Source organism: Sinocyclocheilus grahami, unplaced genomic scaffold (assembly GCF_001515645.1).
Source record: "Sinocyclocheilus grahami isolate Dianchi unplaced genomic scaffold, SAMN03320097.WGS_v1.1 scaffold223.1, whole genome shotgun sequence".
Lineage (NCBI taxonomy): Eukaryota > Metazoa > Chordata > Actinopteri > Cypriniformes > Cyprinidae > Sinocyclocheilus > Sinocyclocheilus grahami.
Genome location: NW_015505402.1, coordinates 51,330 through 71,138, shown reverse-complemented (window position 1 = coordinate 71,138; position 19,809 = coordinate 51,330). Strand labels below are relative to the sequence as shown.

Genomic DNA, 19,809 nt, shown 5'->3' with positions numbered 1-19,809 from the left:
TTATTGTGATACATTGAGGCATATGGAGATCATTTGAATATATATCGAGATTAACTGGAAATCTATATTTTTATCGAGCCCTAGAAAAAAATTAATAGACTTAAGTTGAATGAGGGACCCGTCTCATAGAATTGAAGTAAACAGCAACCACTCGGAACCCACTATAATTGTGGCTGCAACTTTTTTTTTAAAGACAAGCACCACTCATTTTCATCTAAAAAATGTTTTACATTTTCCTTAACTGCACTTGTCATAGTGATAGCAGCTGTCATAACACTGTTTCCATGGTTCTTACAAACATGGCTCTCTGAAACCCCCTGCCAATTTACCCCCCACAGTTCTTCATCTACCCCACAGATCTCTCTCTTCCTCTTGTAGGAAAAAGAACATGAATTACTGTCCTGTAGAGAATGATAACCGACTCTGCGTTTGCAATCAAGACATCTCTCTCTCTGTCTCTTTCCTGTCCTCTGTCTCTCCTCTTCATCCTGTCTTCCTCTCACTTTCTCCGTTCTGTCTCTCGCGCTTGAAAATAGTCCCCAGCACGCTCCCTGTGCAAGCAGGTGGTCATGTTGGTGGATGTTGATGGAACCTAGCCTATTTTCAGGCTCTGCGTAATATCATTGCGCCTGCTGCCCCCATAGTACTGCAGCAAAGTTCCTTGATTAGTTCCTTAATTATAAAATCACAACTTTTCATTTTGCGTTGGTCTTAGAAGAGTCAAGTTTCAAATAGGAAAAATATTGAAACTCTTTGGTCATTTTTGAGCGAGATGCTAACGGTCTAATCACATTCAATGATCTATGCTAAGCTACAGCTAAAAGTGCTACCGCCAGACCCGGAGATTGGCTGAATGGATTCGAAAACGGTAAAACTCAACTGTTTAACTCTAGGGGAGTTAGAAAATGAGCCTATTTTCAAAAATAGTGGAGTGTTCCTTTAACCTTTATTTGCAGTTGGGTGTAGTCAAATGAGCACTCTGTCAACAATTTTATGTCTGTTTTCACTAAAAAATTCCAGATTACTCATCTTGAGACTGTGTACAACCTTGTTGGGTAGTGACTAATTCATTTAAGCAAAAAACATGAATTATGTTACAGTCAATTAAGTCTAAGTCTATTTCACTGAATTAAGTCAGTGGTTGTTTTCCACTGGAAGTTGTTTTCAAATGGTAAATAATTTTACATACTTTTACAGTACTTATAATACACTGAAAGTATGTTAGGATGCCGTGGGCTGAGTATAGAAAATCAAGCTCTTTATTCTTGAGAAAATGGGCGTCACATGTGACATTTTTCACTGAGGGACCTCGAGTTACAGCGGAGATGACAGTGATGGCGACAGGAAGGAATATACTGATGTGAGAGCCAGAGCTTGTGTTATTAGTGACCCCAGAGCAGCGCCGAGGAATGCCTTCCCTAAGAGAACAGTTTATTTACGTTGCACAGTCATTGGGTTTGTTATGCTGTGTAAGCATACACTGTCAGAACATGGCCGAAATACGTAGATTATATTGTGGGTGTAACTAAAATGGGATATGAGGATTAAATTCAGAATATAAAAACATATGCTACTGTTGGAATTGCTAAAGCAAATGTTGGTTTTGGAAAGAGATTGATACTTCTGTTGACCAAAGTAGTATTTAATTTACCAAAAATACATTCAAAAACATTATTAATGTTCAAAATGATTATTATAGTTTGAAATAACTGCAGTGCGATCTTTAGAAGCACTTTTTCAGCAGCCATTACTATAAGAAAACACTGTTTTAGGAAAGCATTCTAATGTGCTAATTTTGTAATAGAGAAGCTGTTCTTATTGTCCTGGCCAGCTGAAACCTGCTGTGTGCTATTTAATGAAGTGTGGAAATTGCAATGCATTGTCTTCCAATCATTGCATATACTTGAAAACTTCAATTTTGGGTTCAGAAAAGGCCAAAAAACAACAACAGCTTACTCCATAAACGTATTATTAGTTTTTTTGAGAGATGAAGATTGTTCTTGGGTGTGCTGTCATTTTTGATTAATTTTCATAGTTGTTGGTAAGATTTTTAAATGTTTTTGAAAGTATTTTATGCTCAACAAAGCTGCCTTTAATTGAACAAAAATACAGTAAAAGCATTAATATTGTGAATTATTATTATTATTATTATTATTGAAATAACTGTTTGATAGTTGAATACATTTCAAATATAATTTATTCCTGTGATCAAAGCTGAATTTTCAGCATCATTACTCCAGCCTTCAGTGTCACATGATCCTTCAGAAATAATTTTTGATTTGATTCATGTTGATTTTTTGTTCAAGAAACAAAAGAACAACATTTATTTGAAATAGAAATATGCTATATATAGAAATATATATGTATTTGAAAATAGACATTTTGTAACCTTGTAAATATCTTTCTTTTCATTTGAATTTTAATGTCATTGTCATTGAAAATGTCTTTTGATTGATTTAATGCATCCTTGTTTAACAAAAGTATTAATGTCTTTAAAAAAACGATTTAAGTCAAACGTTTACAATAGTTTATATATAACCCAATTTTATTTTTCCATCTCATCCCACAGACTTTCCTCGGCTCGTAGCTCTCTCCGCACAAAAGTCGTAGCAGGGAAATCTCCCAGAATCCCCTCCTCAAGTCGGGTGGGCAGCAGCGTCTGGGGGCAACAGCCTGAGCAGGTGGACAGAATCTTCCAGGCTTTGAGGAAAGGGCTCAAGTATGTGCAGTCATTGCAGCAGAGAAATGAATGGACTCATGGACCACACACACTAGTCTTGTGAATGTTAATGACATTTCATTTCATATAGGGACTACTTGGAAAACCATCAAACAGAGCTGGACTTCCTGTCATCCCAGCAGAGAGACACAAAGAGGAACTCCAGACTGGTGAGACGTTTTACTAAGAATAGCTATACACTCTAGTCTTAAGTCTTAATCCTTTTTATTTTACTTTATTTTATTTTTTACATTATTTGTTAATTTAATGTAAGTATAAAATAATTAATACAAACATGTATTCTTCATTCCTCAGGCTTTTTTCTATGACCTGGAAAAGGTAAGCTGTCAATGAATGCTGATATTCATTCATTTGAGTGTTGTTGTTGTTGTTGTTGTTGTTGTTAGTATTTGTAACATATGTGACCATGGTCCACAAAACCAGTCTTAAAGGAATACTCCACTATTTTTTGAAAATAGGCTCATTTTCCAACTCCCCTAGAGTTAAACAGTTGAGTTTTACCGTTTTCGAATCCATTCAGCCGATCTCCGGGTCTGGCGGTAGCACTTTTAGCTGTAGCTTAGCATAGATCATTGAATCTGATTAGACCGTTAGCATCTCGCTCAAAAATGACCAAAGAGTTTCGATATTTTTCCTATTTGAAACTTGACTCTTCTGTAAAATGATATTACGCAGCACCTGAAAATAGGCTTATTGGAAGTTACCTAGCTGGTGACTATTTTCAGGTGCTGCGTAATATCATGAGAGTATAGTTCCTAGCCATATCGGCCTAGAAAATCGCAACTTTGTTCCTTTAAGTCGCTGGGGTATATTTGTAGCAATAGCCAAAAATACATTATATGGGTCAAAATTATTGATTTTTCATTTATGCCAAAAATCATTAGGATATTAAGTAAAAATCTTGTTCCATGAAGATATTTTCTAAATTTCCTACTGTAAATATATTAAAACTTAATTTTTGATTAGTAATATGCATTGCTAAGAACTTCATTTGCACAACTTTAAAGGCGATTTTCTCAGTATTTAGATTTTTTTGCACCCAATACAATACAAACCATACATCAATGGAAAGCTTATTTATTCAGCTTTCAGATGATGTATAAATCTCAATTTTGACAAATTTACCCTTATAACTGTTTTTGTGGTCCAGGGTCACATATAGTTTACTAAAAGTTGCATTTAAAGCCAAAGGTTACAAAATGTAATGCTGTTTTATATCCTGCATGCCAACAACAGGAGATACGAGCCTTAGAGAGATACATACGGCGCCTTGAGTTTCAAATTAGTAAGGTAACACAGCTTGAAAATACTTAAATTTGGTTATATATATATGAACACTAGTCAGATGTGCTAAGAATAAACCTGTATCACGTGAATGTGGATGTCAACAGGTTGAAGAGCTGTATGAGTCCTATTGTATCCAGTGGCGGCTCTGCCAAGGAGCATTGAACATGAAGAGAGCTTTCTCTCTGTCCCCGTCTTCACGACAGTCTAGGGAGAGTCTACTGGAGCTGAACCGCAACCACAGACACAGCCTGGAGGTGAAGTCTCTTTTGGACACCATACACACACAACAACAAACAATAAGTAAGCCATTTGTGTGGTCGTTTTCCCAAAAAGCGTTAACACTGTGGCTCGATTGCTCTTTCAAAACATCCCGACCAGCCCAACACAACAACAATTTATAACCACTTTTCCTTAGTCAATGCACTGATAAAAAGAACCTATTACGTAAATTCAAACATCTCTGTTTAACACTAATCTATACCTGCAGGATATGTGTGCAATGGAAGGAGAACTGGAAATCCTGCTGGGCGAGCTGCAAATCAAAATGAAAGGTACACAGACAGCACCTCTCATATGCAGGAGTCTCCTAAACATCCTATTCCACCTCCTTTTTTCTCTCCTTTTATGAGGCAGGGTTGATAGGATTTGCTCGACTCTGCCCTGGAGATCAGTATGAGGTAAGGAGGTTTAACCCAACGTCCTACTGTTGTTAAACTACTGTTATTATTTACTCAATATCATGTTTCTCCAAACCTGTATATCATTCTGTATTCTGTGTAACACAAAGGGAGACATTTAGCACAACGTTCATGCTCAAGTGAATGAGGACGAACGTGGATGATCTTCCAAAATGTCAAGAAAAAAGCTCCATATATGACTGGAAGAAAGAAAGCCACATGGGCTTGAGGGTGAATAAAGGATGATGATCTATCCATTTAATACATAAAAGTAATAAAGATGTGAAGGCATTCCACCCCAAAACATTACTCTTAATCCAAGGTTCTCTGTTCTTTTAGCATGTAATAGACACAAATGCATGATGGCTCTTTTATATGAAAATATTAGGCAGAAATGACATATTTCACCAGCTATTCAGATTTCATTTTTAAGGCCAGCTTTCCAATGACTTCATGCACAGTGGAATGCGCTCTCAGGAGCCGTCAGCCGGCTCATGCACGAGACCACACATTCACATGCAGTCACCCCAAAAAGCATTTGGGAAATTAAGACAAAGAATATGAATTTCATTGCATTTGATATAAAAATATATGCAAACATTATGCTAGCTGTATTTTAGTTCTTAGTTAAAAACAGTTTTAACTGTTTTTATTACATTTAACCCAGAGCGATTTTTAGTGGTTGTATGAAGTTGATCACAATAACTATAGCCATGGTCATGCAACTATGGATGTTTCAAAACATTTTCAACAGGTTTTCTTGGTTTTGAACACCAAGTCCACTGCTTTTTATTTAAAATCTAACTTTTTTTTTTTTTGCTGAATATTTTGCTTGTAAAGTGTGCTTTTGCTATCTTTCTTTAACTCTTTCTCTGCCTTTAAAAAACATTTTAAAACAAATTGGCAGCCACTACGAGCATTTTTGCTCATTTTCACGAAATTTTCATGGCCCCCAGAATATTTTTTGTATGAATATCTAAACACGCGATATATCAAAAGAAAGAACAGAGCCTCTGCTTTTAAACAAAAAGTGTTTTATTATAGCTTCGTGCATTATTTTTTTATCATCACTTGAATGTGGGCGAGTTTCATAAGAAAAACAACATTTTGAACAAAACTGATTATTGTCAAATACTATCTCCGGACCAGATTCAGAACGATGATTGGGTAACGTTTGGCAGTTTTGATTTACAGGCTGAATCACGATTGCATTATTTTACATATTTACATGCGATTGCTTGTTTCTGCTTCTTCTGCGTTTTGATCCAGACATTCAGTACTCTTTCAGAAAATGTGTAATAGCACCTCCTACCGTATAACAGTGAAAACATGGAAAGCCAGAACATTTTGTCAATGGAGGGGAAAGAGTTCAAATTAATGCAACTTGGTTTGATATTTTGTTATATAATGCAATCAAATTCAGTCGCTTAGGAAAAAATAACATTTGAAAATTAGTGCTGTCAAATGATTAATCGCGATTAATCGCATCCAAAATAAAAGTTTCTGTTTACATTATATATGTATTTCATAGGGCAAGGTTTTCAGTAAATAACAACTTCAGTAAGGCTTCTGAAAAATTGGACTGTAGTGCAAAAGTGAGCTTGACAGCTCCTAAAACAGTACAGAAAGATACTAGATGCAGTTACAGCGAGGATAGAGTTCGTAAGAAAAGCTCAGATGTCGTGACGGTTAGTTTAATGTTTTAACATCTGGATTTCACAAACATGAAAACAGTAAGAGTGCTATTCGCAGCATATTTTCACAATTTTCATGTAATTGAGTAGACAAGACACTGATCTCACACACAAACACACCCCCTGTAAGTGTGCCGCTGCTATCGGCTAACACACACCAGCTGTGGAAGACCAGCTGACTGCAGAGAGATGGATAAATAGTCCATCGCTGCCCTATCCCTCTCACACACACTGATCCAATTACACTGCTCTTTACACAGTCCAGGTGGAAAAGATTTTTCAGAGCCTCTTTTTACAGTGTCACTAAATTAAACACATCTCACAGTCTGTTCAGCATCTCCACGCTCTGCTGTGAATGTGTGTGTGTGTGTGTGTTAGTTTATTGCCGTCACATCATTTCCTCTGGTTCTGCTTAGTCTCTCTTCATCAAGCAGTGATGACAAACACACACTGCCACTGCACACATCATGTGCAATCAGAACCTGAGTTAGTTTTACTTTCGAATATAGACAGCTGTATATATGATGTATATAACAACCATTTTTATTGGGAGAATTTGGGATGCTAATTTTATTTGGAGTAACAGGAAGCCAAGACTGAGAATTTCTTGACTATATATGCCCTGTGAAAGGGGAGGGCTCCAACAACCAAATGAATTTTGGTACTTAATATTAGGCTGCTCAGTTGAGGGCTGCATTGTTCTGGTTCTCTAGTGAAGTCGCTGTGCCATGGTTACATGTTGAAAAGTTGGCTGCAAAAGGCTTGATACTTGACAGCTTTTTATTTTCAGCAACCCTTAAAGAACTAAAAAAAAGGACAGACATTTGTAAAAAAAATACTATTGTAATCTGGTACGAAGCCCATAAATGTGACCCTGGAGCACAAAACCAGTCTTAAAGGGGTCATATGATGCGATTTCAAGTTTTCCTTTCTGCGAGAGCGCGAGAGAGCGCAAGAGAGAGAGAGAGAGAGAGAGGGGGTCACATCACAAACACATACCAGCTTCATCACTGTGTCTGTCACGCGACTCTATTCCCCTTTCGGGCTCTGTCTTTACATTTATTTTGAAAGATGAAGCTCACAATTATGGTAAGGGGCGTTACATATTGATTTTAATATAAGAATAAGATTTTCTCAATATTTAGATTTTTTTTTGCACCCTCAGACTCCAGATTTTCAAATAGTTGTATCTCGGCCAAATATTGTCCTATCATAACAAACCATACATCAACGGAAAGCTTATTTATGCAGCTCTTTTAGATGATGCATACATCTCAATTTCGAAAAATTGACACTTAAGACTGGTTTTGTGGCCCAGGGTCACAAATATCTTGGAGACCTCCCAGTGCTTTCCTGCTTTTCTCCTATCTGGGGAAATCATCATTTCAGCCCAGCAAAAAAAGGATATGGGGTTCAAATTGTGGATGAATGGTTAGATTGAAAGATTTGTATGAAGATAATGTATTAATGTCATTTGATAATCTTGCAACGAATCACATACCTCAGAAACAGGTTTTTAAGTATTTGCAACTCAGAAGTTTTATTTTTACACGTTTAAAGAATTCTTCATAACTCCCCCCAATGTCGATATGGGAAACACTCACATTGCAAGATTGCTACATTAAAGGGCGGATTACCCAGTTATATAACATACTAAGAGAAAATCATAAAGAAAGCTCTGAAAGACAAGCATGGATCCAAGATATTAATATGGATATTTCATTAGATGAATGGAATACAATTTGTTTAAATGCACAAAGACAAACTTTGAACACTTGTTTGAGACTCTTACAATATAATTGGGTAATGAGAGCTTATATAACCGTTGTAAGATTAAATCAATGTATCCCTAATATCCCTGATCTGTGTTTTAAATGCAATAAGCTTCAAGGTACATTTTTCCATTGTGTGTGGGAACGTGAGGAGGTGCAGAGTTGGGGTGACTCAATATTACTTCCTCTCCAATTCCTCTGTGTCCTGTATTGTGTGTATTGGGTATGTATGAAGACAGTTGCTCTTTGCCCACTAAAGAAAGAAAGTTGGTGGGTTTGTGTCTATTACAAGCAAGACGTTCTATTGCCCTGTGCTGGAAAAATACCAATTGCCCTTCCATTAGACTGTGGCTGAAAAACTTAACGTGTTTGGCTCTTGAAAAGCTTGCATGTGTAATAAGAAAGAAACCCTCTGAATTGTTTGATATCTGGGAGGTGTTTTTGGACTTTGTTAAAAATTGAGTTATTGAAGAAGCTTTAGATGTGTGAAGTTATGGAATGTAAGAAGTGTGTTGTTGTTGTTTTTTAACCTGTCTGGGGTAAGTTTTGGTGAATGGTGTTGTGTTTTTTGAAAAACTTTGTAAAACTCAATAAAGATATGTTACACATAAATAAGAAAAAATAAATAAATTATTAAATTATATAAAAAAATAATTTAAAATTAAATGAAGTTTATGATGCTTATCAAAACTGCATTTATTGAATAAAAAATACAGTAAACCAGTAATATTATCAAATATTACTGCCATTTAAAATTAGTGTTTGCTATTTGAATATGTTTTAAAATGTAATTTATTCCTGTGATGCAAAGCTGAATTTTCAGCATCATTACGCCAGTCTTCATTCTAAAAAAATCATAGAAATCATTCTAATATGCTGATTTGCTGCTCAAAAAACATTTAATATTATAATCAATGTTAACGCTTAGGCTGCTTAATATTTTTGTGGAAACGATCATACATTTTTTTTTTCAGGATTCTTTGATTAATTGAAAAAACTGCTTTTTTTGTAACATTGTAAATGTATTTACTGTCACGTTTAATCGATTGAATGCATCCTTGCTAATTCTTTGTTGAATAAAACTTTAATTTCTTAAACTTTTTTGTTGTTGTTTTGTATCGCAAGTTTAAAAATATTACCTAAAAAACATAACTTGAAAGTCACTTTGAGCATTGGGTGGTAGTTTATTGTAGGGCAAAAGTAAGTATAGGAGACTCAGGGACACTCAGAATTATGCTCAGGCATAGGAGTGAGATTATGGGTAAGGTTGTGTTTAAGATTTAAGGGTGTTGTGTAGGGCTGTGGTTAAGGTGGGAGGTGATGTTACACCTACAATTGAGACAATATATGGGCAACAACTAGATCGGTAGTTATTTCGAAACACAATAGATATTCAAGTTTAAATCCAAACAAGCATATATATTTAATTCTGCTTTATTCAGCTTTATTCTGTTTACTGTCTGTGGCTTTTCATAAAGTTGCTATTTTGGACATGTAAGTGCACTATAGAGTCTCAGTTTCTTGTTCCCTCACTTTTTCTTCCTTCAGTCCATTTGATAGCTGTGAGGTGAGGCCTCTCACAGCGTCCGCCAGCCGACAGTCCATCCACAGCAGAAAGGGATCCGTATATAGCTGGACGCCTCCCAACACACCCAGTTTCACTGAGAAATACTTTCTAGTGAGTTTGTGACCTATGGCCACACACACTCCCAGCATGACCGCTCACAATGATTTAAAGGTGAAGTGTGTCATTTCTGATGCTAAAATACATTCTCCTATCCTGGGTTAATGTGCAGAGACAACTATAAGTGAAGCCGGGTGTGCGCTGTGAGATTTTATCGTTGCTTTAGGATTGTTACGTGACAGATTGTACGATGTGACCCCAGTGAGATCTTGGGTAAAAGCCGACACAGACTGTAACAAAAAATGATTCGGAAAAATTGTTCTGACATCCTTATTATGAGATGCAAATTTGAAATGGTGGCACACAAACCCAAACAAGATTTGTGCTGATGGTTTTGAGAGTCTGGCGTCGTTAGGCAAAAAGAAATGAACCACTTCACCTCATAGTTCTGTTGTCTTTTACCTGAGGAGCTGAAATGTCATTGCATGATGTCATCTGTCCTTTTATGCTGCAGTCTATGATGCGTCAGATACAGGATGCGGATGCCTCTTTCTCCATTGGCTCACGTGAATCGAGGGGCGTGTCTTTACTCAGCTACCTGGCTGACTCCACCCAGGCACTCAGTCCTCCTGCCTATGAGAAGACAAGCGACCCACCAACCACACACCACCCTGTTCTAGACACTAAATTACAGGATGACAATCTACTGAAGACGCCCACAGAAGACGTATGAAACTGATCTTTTTTTTTTTATTTTTTTTTTTTATATATATATATATTTGACTATAGAATAGAAATAGAAATTTGAATATTTTTATTATTTAAAAGTAATGACCACTTTTATTAAAAAATAAAAATTATTTACATTTCACATTTTTATATAATTTTTATATAATTGAATTGAATAAAACCATCATTTAAGAGTTTAACTGCTGTGGGGTTTCTTTTAAATATAAATATTTTAAATAAAAAAAATTTAAACGTTTAAAATACATAATAATAATTTAATTTTAGTTTGTATCTTTATTATTAACAGAAGTAGCTGATTTAAAGGTAAAAATAGAAAACAATGATTGTACTTTTTTTTGCATTTATTATTTTTTTATTTAAATGTAATTATATTTTAAGATTTATAATTATATAAATTATATTTTATATATTGTATTTTATATATTTTAATATGACGAATCAATAAAAAAAGTCCTTTTTTAAATATACATTTTTTTTAATAAAAATATTTAAACTATACTCTGATAATAATAAATGTGAATTATATATAATGTCATACATAATACAATGTATATATATATATATATATATATATATATATTTGACTATAGAATAGAAATAGAAATTTGAATATTTTTATTATTTAAAAGTAATGACCACTTTTATTAAAAAATAAAAATTATTTACATTTCACATTTTTATATAATTTTTATATAATTGAATTGAATAAAACCATCATTTAAGAGTTTAACTGCTGTGGGGTTTCTTTTAAATATAAATATTTTAAACATAAAAAAATTAAAACGCATAATAATAAATTATATAATTTTAGTATATTATTTTATGTTTTTATTACTGAAAGCAGAATCCACTTTTATAATAAAATTAAGTAATTATGTATTTTTCATTATGTATTTGGTAGTATATTAATCTTTTTTATATGTTAAGAAACCATATGCTAAGATTTTTTATATTTTTCAAAAATATAAAATTGCAAAAATACTCATAAATGACTTCAAATTGCAGGCTTATATGATTTCTCTCCATTCATAACCCTAGGCTGAGGAGAGTGTGGAATGGCCATCAGAGACTGACACAGCTTCCCCCAGTCCTGCGGGCAGCAAGCGAGACTCCATATTCCTCTTCCACCGCTACAGCACGCCTGACATCCTCAAGCAAAATGGAGAGGCGACCCCCAGCACAGAGACGACGGCCCCGGATGAGGCCCCTGAAGAGGAGACCTTGTTCAAGCAGGGAATTGAAGACAGACTCCTGGTGAAGGACAGCAAAGCGGGCAGAGCACAGAAGAGAGCTGTGGCTAAGAGAGTGAGTTCACTGCTAGATGATCTGAATACAGAGCTGGAGGAAATGAGCAACGCAGAGACATTAAAGAAGCTAGATCTGCAGATACGCCAGCTGAACGAGGTCTTGAAGGTGAGGTGGATGGATGGATAGATGCATCAATGGACTGGTAGACTCATTTAAAAGATTTATAAATGGATGCATAAAAGAAATGAACGATCACTGTTTGAAAGAGTTCAAGAACATGTCTGGGATGTTTTTCACCCCAGAATCTAAATAAAGAAACAATTTGTTAAAGGCTTGAAGGATGGTTAAAATGGACTTGAACATGTTTGCATGTAACGAAGTTGCTCTGTTTTTCTCTCTGCATTGTTGATAAGTGTTTGTTTGCTGTTGTTTCATTGGCTTTGCTCTTCATTTTCATATTTCCCGATGTTAGAAGGACCTCGACCCTCCACAGATGCCCTCATCTCAGACACTAGCAGTAGAGGAAGAGGAAGTGCTGGGCAGTTTCGACTTCCTCTCAGCAGATTGTAATGAAGATGAAATATCAAATATGGGCAGCATCAGACTTGGGTACACTGGGTAAGCCAACCTATTTTTAGCTGGTGTGTCTGAGTGAATACCTCAAAGAAATGTCAAAAAAAATCTAAACAAAATCAAGCACACCCACAGTAAGATTTTTTATATTTTTACTGAAGTTACTTGTGCTCATCTATTACTTGATCAAAAATACAGAAAGAAACCCTGTTATTTTGTGAAATATTATTGCAATTTAAAATAACAATTTCTATTTTAATATACTTTAAAATGTAATTTATTCCTGTGATGCAAAGCTGAATTTTCAGCATCATTACTCCAGTCTTCAGTGTCACATGATCTTCAGAAATCATACTAATATGCTGAATTATTATCAGTGTTGGAAACTGTTGTGCTGCTTCATGTTTTTTGGAACCTGTGATACTTTTTTCAGGATTCTTTTATGAACATAAAATAAAAAAACAGCATTTATTCGAAATGGAAATCTTGTGTTACAATATACACTACCGTTCAAAAGGTTGGGGTCAGTAAATTTTTTTCTTTCTTTTTTTGAAAGTAATGAATACTTTTATTCAGCAAGGATGTGTTAAATGGATAAAAAGTGATAGTAAAGACTCGTGTTGTTAGAAAAGGTTTATATTTTAAATAAATGTTCTTTTTAACTTTTTATTCATAAAAGAATCCAGAAAAAAGTAAAAACATGTTTCCAAAAAAAAAAACTGTTTCCAACATTGATAATAAATCAGCATATTAGACTGATTTCTGAAGGATCATGTGACACCGAAGACTGGAGTAATGATGCTGAAAATTCAGATTTGATCACAGAAATAAATTATATTTTAAAATATATTAAAACAGAAAACCAATATTAGAAATTGAAAAACTATCTCACAATTTTACAGTTTTTTGTTGTCTTTTTGATCAAATAAATACAGCCTTGATAAGCAGAAGAGACTCCATTAAAACATTAAAAATCTTACTGATCCCAAACTTTTGAACGGCAGTATATATATATATATATATATATATATATATATATTGCCATTTCATTTTGAAGTATGCTTTACATTTAACTAATATATATATAAAATTGGCTTAATTTCCTCTATGGGCATATAGAGATTTAGATTTGTTATAGAGATTCTATATTTGTCTGTTTGATTTTGTAAAATTTAAATTTTGACATGTTTTTATGAGGTTTAATAAAATAAAAACATTAGTAAAAAAGAAAGATGTTTGTATTTGGCTTTGATCTGATCATTTGTGCTGATTAATTCATGCAAAGTCACATCTCTCTATGCCACAAAAGGCGAGTTGCTGCACTAACATGTTAAATGATGGCTTAAAGTGCCATCTTGTGGATGAAGGGGAGTAATGCATGAAATGTACACGCTCTCATTTATTTGTCAGGACAAGGGCAGTTGCCTCTCCATTATATTTTATTTAATGTATTTAGCAATCTGATATTTAAACAATACATGATTTTTAATTGCCTTTGCATGGATATGATATTGCATAACTTTTTTTTTACATATAAAAATGTAAATGTATAACATGGTTAAAGTTTATAGCAAATATAAATTCAGGTTAAAGTGTAAGAAAAAAAAATGGCATGTATAAATAATTTAAAATATTTATATTATTTTTTATGATAAATTAATTAAATGCAAATATAATTTCAGGTTAGAAGATTTTTTTTTTAATGTTGATATATATATATATATACAAACCCGATTCCAAAAAAGTTGGGACACTGTACAAATTGTGAATAAAAACAGAATGCAATGTGGAAGTTTCAAATTTCAATATTTTATTCAGAATACAACATAGATGACATATCAAATGTTTAAACTGAGAAAATGTTTTTTTTTTTCTTTTTTTCTCCACAGGATTGGTTCCTTTAACGAGAACACCCTGAAAAGCATGGGTCTGTTATCTCAGGATAAAACCTCTCCGTCCTCAGGAGAGGTCAGACAGAGAGGAGGCGCTCCAGTAAAGCCGTCACTCAGCACAGGGGTCTACAGTCTGGATCAAGCTCTTGAAACCCACCTCAGTGTCTGCACAGTGCTGCTGGGGGTGAGCAATCAGTCTAACCAAATCATCAGACAGTTAGCAACATATATTGTTATTTTACATTCTGTCTCCTTCCAGGCTCTGAAGTGTTCTGACTCCGATCTTGTGCACAAAGACGTGATGGAGGAGCTCTCGCGGCAAGTTGACGTGCTGGAAAAAATCGCCACTCTGTCGCAGAGGATGATAGAGGAGATCTCAGTGTCAGAATGTAAGTATAGCAACATAACAGGCCTTGAATGAGTAAATAAACCACTAAGAAATCTCTCCTTAGATCCTACACTCTAAAAAATGCTGGGTTAAATAGGGACAAACCCAGCAATTAGGCTGTTTAGACCCAGCGGTTGGGTTAAATGTTTAACCCAACCTTCTGGGTAGTAACCCAACCGCTGGGACAAAACAACCCAATTGCTGGGTTTGTCCCTATTTTACCCAGCACTGGCTTGTATTTAACCCAGCATTTTTTAGAGTGTAATCATTCAGATTTGTAGATTTCCTAAAAAACACTAACTTTTCAAATGACAGAGTTTATGATTGATTATAACAGATTTTCTTTCCCATACCATTTAAGGGTAACACTAGAATATGCAATTATGTGCTGTGACTGTTACTTTATACTGTCGGCGGTCACAGGCTCTTTCCCGTGTCAGTGTGAAGCGCTCTAGATGCATTAGTCATGTGTGTGGATGTGTCTCAGTGTTGACCAGAGCTCCTAAGGGGATTGAAGTATTTTGGAAGGAGGGCTGCGAGAGTGACTCGCCTTTCTGCTGCTCCACGGATGGGTTTCTCAGGACACTGCGCAAACAGTTCATCCACAAAGTCAAAGCCAAACAGCCAGGCCAGGCTGATGCAGGTGGGACGCTCTGTTCTGTTCTGTTCTGTTCTAATGCTCCCTAAGAATTGAATCCACAAACTACTGAAATGATGTACTCAAGGCAGAATAAAATAAAAGAATATGTTTTATTATATTCTTTTCTTCCTTGAGAATCTCAGGCACAAACTACTTAAATATTGATGTATTCATTTATGCAGGATATTTCTATTGTATTCTATTCAATGTTCAGAATTTATTTCACTGTGAAATAGTAATTTATTGTCTTTCAAATAAGCGTTGTATAATAAAATAAATGTCTATTCTGTTTGCCTTTTAGAATTTAATATTTTTCAAACAACTCCATCAATCCATCAACTTGTAAATAAATATCTAACAATTTATTATTATTATTACATATAGATATAATGGTATTATATTATATTGTATTATTTTTCTGAAAGATATTTCTATTCCATTCATTGTTGAATCACAAAAATATTTAATTGTCTTTGAAATAACCTAACAATCTTTGTGTAATAAAATAAATGTCTATTCTGTTTGTCCTGTAGAAGTTATTTAATTTTCAAGCCCATTAATTTGTAAATAAATATCTAATATTATTTTATAATATATAAAATAATTGCATGTAATTTTATATTTTACTATATTATTATTTTTTAATTATATAATTTTTATTATATTTTAAAGCTATTTCTATTCTGTTCATTGTTACTTAGAATTGATTTCTGTTTGAAATAATAATTGCATTTGAAATAGTCTAATAAGCTTTGTATGAAATAAATGTCTATTCTATTCTTTCTTTAGAATTTAATATTTAGTTTCCAAAAAGCCAAATTTAGTAAATAAATATCGAATAATATTTTTGTATAAAATAAATGTATTATATTTTACTGTATTATTATTATTACTATTATATTCAGTGTTCCTTCAAAATTGGAACGACATGAGGGTGAGTAATTAATGACAGAAATTTTATTTGTGGGTGTACTAACCCTTTAATTAAACTAAAATCCAATCATTTAAAAAGAATAAATCTATTCTATTTAGAAAATGTATTTCTTACAGAAATAATCATACAGTTTGTATATAATATATCTTGTTATCTTTTCTATTTTATTGTTCTTTTAGAATTTCATTCTCACACTACTGAAATAATCTACAGATTGGCAAATGTTTGTCGTCTTCTGATTCCTGAGGAGTGTTTTCTTTTGTCCTGCAGTTTTCAGTCAGTTGCTGCATCAGGTGCAGTGCAGCTGTATGATGGCGTCTGTGACTCAGCGCACTACAGACCGAGTGACTGTGTTTCAGCTGTTAGTCTACCTCAACAGATGGAGTATCACTGACTTTGGGGAGCACATCTCTCTCCTCTCTAAAGAAGGTAACAGCACAGAGTGTTCGCAGACTCACTTTAGGATAGAAATGTCAGAGAAACTAGTCTGAAATACAGTAAATACAGATGCTTTTGTCCTTATCGGTTCACTGTGAGTTTACTGCTTTCAGCATCAATCAATCGCCCTTCCCAACAGATCTCATTAAGAGACTTCCCTCTGTGTTTCTCCCTCGGATCGGTTTGCTGCAGTGTATCTGATAGCCAGTCTGGAGAGTCCCAAGAGGAGGCGAGCTTTGAAAAAGCTGAAAGGCAAGCGCATCTCTGAGCTGCAGCCGACGGGACGCACCCTCCAGCTCCTGGCCAAGCTCCAGACAGATGCCAATCACAAGGTGGCTTCAGCGGCCACGTCCTGCCTCAGCAGGGCCTCGCGGTCCAAATCCTTCAGGGCAAAGGTAGAAAGGGCCCAACTTGCTATCAAACACAAATGCTTTTTCATATTGAACAATGAAAGGGATAGTCCAACCAAAATTTTGTCATCATTTAAAGGAATGGTTCACCCAAAAATGGAAGTTTGCTGAAAATTGACTTGCATGAGTAAACACTGACGAGTTTATTTCTTTATCGGAACAAGTTTGGAGAAATTTGCTCCCCAATGGATCCTCTGCAGTGAATGGGTGCCGTCAGAATGAGAGTGCAAACAGCTGATAAAAACATCACAATAATCCTCAAGTATTCCACAGCACTCCAGTCCATCAGTTAACATCCAGTGAAGAGAAAAGTTGTGTCTTTGTAAGAAACAAATCCATCAAGATATTTCTTCTGGCATGTCCATAATCCATAATAACGCTTCCTCTGGTGAAAGGAAAGGAAAAAGAGTCCATCCCCCATTGTCTTCTAATATCAAAATCTACCCACATATTTGTTTTGACCTGTTTTTGTTAAATATGTTAATGATAAATATATAGTTCAGTCATGAAACTCTAGATGGTGCAGGCTGACGGGGTGTTAACGTAACTGATGATATTTCGAGAGTTAAACGACTTGGCACAAGCTGATTGGTTCATGCTGCATATGCAGCCAATGAGCTTACTGCCTTGCATTTATATGGCTGGCTAGCATTCACTTGAGATTCCTGCAGCACGCGTTCAGAGTTTCTCTGAAACCCTCCACCTTCCCCAGCTCCACCTGTATAGATATATTATAGATATGTATAGTATAGGTATGCTATTTGTGCAGCAGCAGTATGTCTTAAATACTCACGGCACCGTATCGCCATATGCATTGGCAGTAGCAGGTTCCTGTACTTGCTTGCAGCAGCAGCAGCAATAATCTACAACTACAGCAATAACCAACAGCAGCAGCAATTCAGCAGCAGCATAGCAGATCTGTTCCGCCAAGACCAAATACATTAACATTGTCATATCCATCACCATGCTAAAATGTTCCCAGAGTTGTCATGATTGAAATTTGTTTCTGACAAACACGCATGTTTTCACTTCACAAGATGTTAACTGATGGACTGGAGTGGTGTGGATACTTATGGATTATTGTGATGTTTTTATCAGCTGTTTGGACTCTCATTCTGACGGCACCCATTTACTGCAGAGGATCCACTGGTGAGCAAGTGATGGAATGCTACATTTCTCTAAATCTGATTAAGAAACAAACTCATCTACATTTTTGATGGCCTGAGGATGCGTACATTTATAACTTTCCTTTAATCAAAAGAAAATATTTTGAAGAATGTTGCTAACCAAGACGTTTTGATTCCCATTCCCACTTAAACACCAACTAGCTTCATTTTGTGAAAGGTTTTGTTTTTCACAAAATATATTTCTTCTTGTTGGCTAATGTAATCACAGTTGAGCATTTTTAAGTGTGGTTTAAGTGTGTGTGATGTAGTTGTGTGTGTGTGTGTTTTATAGGCAGTGGTGCACTACACAGATCTGCTGAGAAACAGCAACACACATGTGCGGCATGAGGCCTGTCTGGCTCTGAAATGTCTAAAGGTAAACCGTCAAGACAATAAATTGTTCAGTCAGAATGGATTTATATTGACCTTTTACTGCTGCAGATATTTATGATGCACTCAAAAGTGACAGTGAAGACATAATCTTGTAATCTTAGAAAATTCCTTTGAACTTTCTATTCATCAAAGTATCCTGAAAATGTTTTCAACATTGATAATAATCAGAAATGTTTCTTGAGCAGCAAATCAGAATATTCAGCTTTGCATCACAGGAATAAATTACATTTCCAAATAGATTGAATGAGAAAACAGTTATTTTAAATTGAAATAATATTTCACAATATTACATTTTACTATATTTTTTGGATCAAAGAAATGGTGAGCTAAGAGACTTCTTTCAAAAACAAACTAAAGTCTTACCAACTGTAAACTTTTGAACGGTAGTGTATATTTGTTCAACAGATCTAGATCAACACATTTTTTGATGGGTTTTGTTTTATGTTTCTGTGTTGATAATTTGAGATGATCGGTTGTGATAGAGAGGTTTTGTGGTTTCTTAGGGCTCAGAGAGCGCAGAGCAGGTGGCTGAACTGTGGCGCTCCACAGATGAAGACCTGAGGAACGCTGCACGGGAGACCGTACTTTCCTTCGGTACGTGACCCTGAAGCTGTAACTACTGCAAGTGTGTCATGTGCTGCTTTTGTCCCTATATAGGCTGTGTCTGACTCTGAATCCAACCTAGTCAGTCAATGATGGTGTCTTTGTATGCAGAGTAAACCATCTCCAAAGCACAACATCTCATAATAATCTAGAACAAATTCAAGTTTCAGAAATAGCAAAGACTACAGTGCTTATTTCTCAGTAAAAATATTGGAATAGTCTATTATAATCTGAATAAAAATCATAAGCATTGTATTTGGGTGTGCCTTGCATTCATACTATAAAAAGGTAGCATTTTTCAAGTAATTATAAAGTACAGACGTGCCGGTGACAGCTGATTTACATTGTTCTCTCTTAGGCAAGAAAGGTCACATGGCATTCCAGCGTATGGACCAGATCTATGAGCTACAGGACGAGGCTTACAAAAACCTGGAAACAGAAATCACAATCTTATAGGAAGACCACAAACCCAATCTGTTACCTGATTGGATGGTGCTGAGAGACTGCGAGGTTTTGACTGAACACGTTTTATCTGTGTGTACACATATTGCCAAGTATTTAATATGCAGTTTTATTATTT

General features: G+C 35.1%; 1 protein-coding gene across 1 annotated transcript; it reads left to right on the top strand.

Moving 5' to 3' along the window:
• Window positions 1-1,325: 1,325 nt before the first annotated feature.
• LOC107596833 (protein FAM65C-like) lies at window positions 1,326-19,809 on the top strand. The gene is made up of 20 exons (XM_016287680.1): window positions 1,326-1,360; window positions 2,570-2,719; window positions 2,811-2,889; window positions 3,035-3,058; window positions 3,977-4,030; window positions 4,132-4,281; window positions 4,515-4,578; window positions 4,661-4,712; window positions 9,680-9,848; window positions 10,309-10,521; window positions 11,583-11,957; window positions 12,265-12,410; window positions 14,255-14,441; window positions 14,517-14,646; window positions 15,133-15,288; window positions 16,490-16,648; window positions 16,850-17,052; window positions 18,526-18,609; window positions 19,130-19,220; window positions 19,588-19,809. The coding sequence occupies exons 1-20, from the start codon at window positions 1,326-1,328 to the stop codon at window positions 19,683-19,685; spliced, it is 2,619 nt and encodes an 872-aa protein (XP_016143166.1). The 3' UTR covers window positions 19,686-19,809.

Coding starts and splice junctions, on each gene's coding strand:
- LOC107596833 (XM_016287680.1), top strand. CDS start 1,326: ATGACAGTGATGGCGACAGGAAGGAATATACTGAT. Junction 4,713..9,679: donor GATCAGTATGAGGTAAGGAG/GTTTAACCCAAC, acceptor AGTGCACTATAG/AGTCTCAGTTTCTTGTTCCC. Junction 9,849..10,308: donor TCACTGAGAAATACTTTCTA/GTGAGTTTGTGA, acceptor TTTATGCTGCAG/TCTATGATGCGTCAGATACA.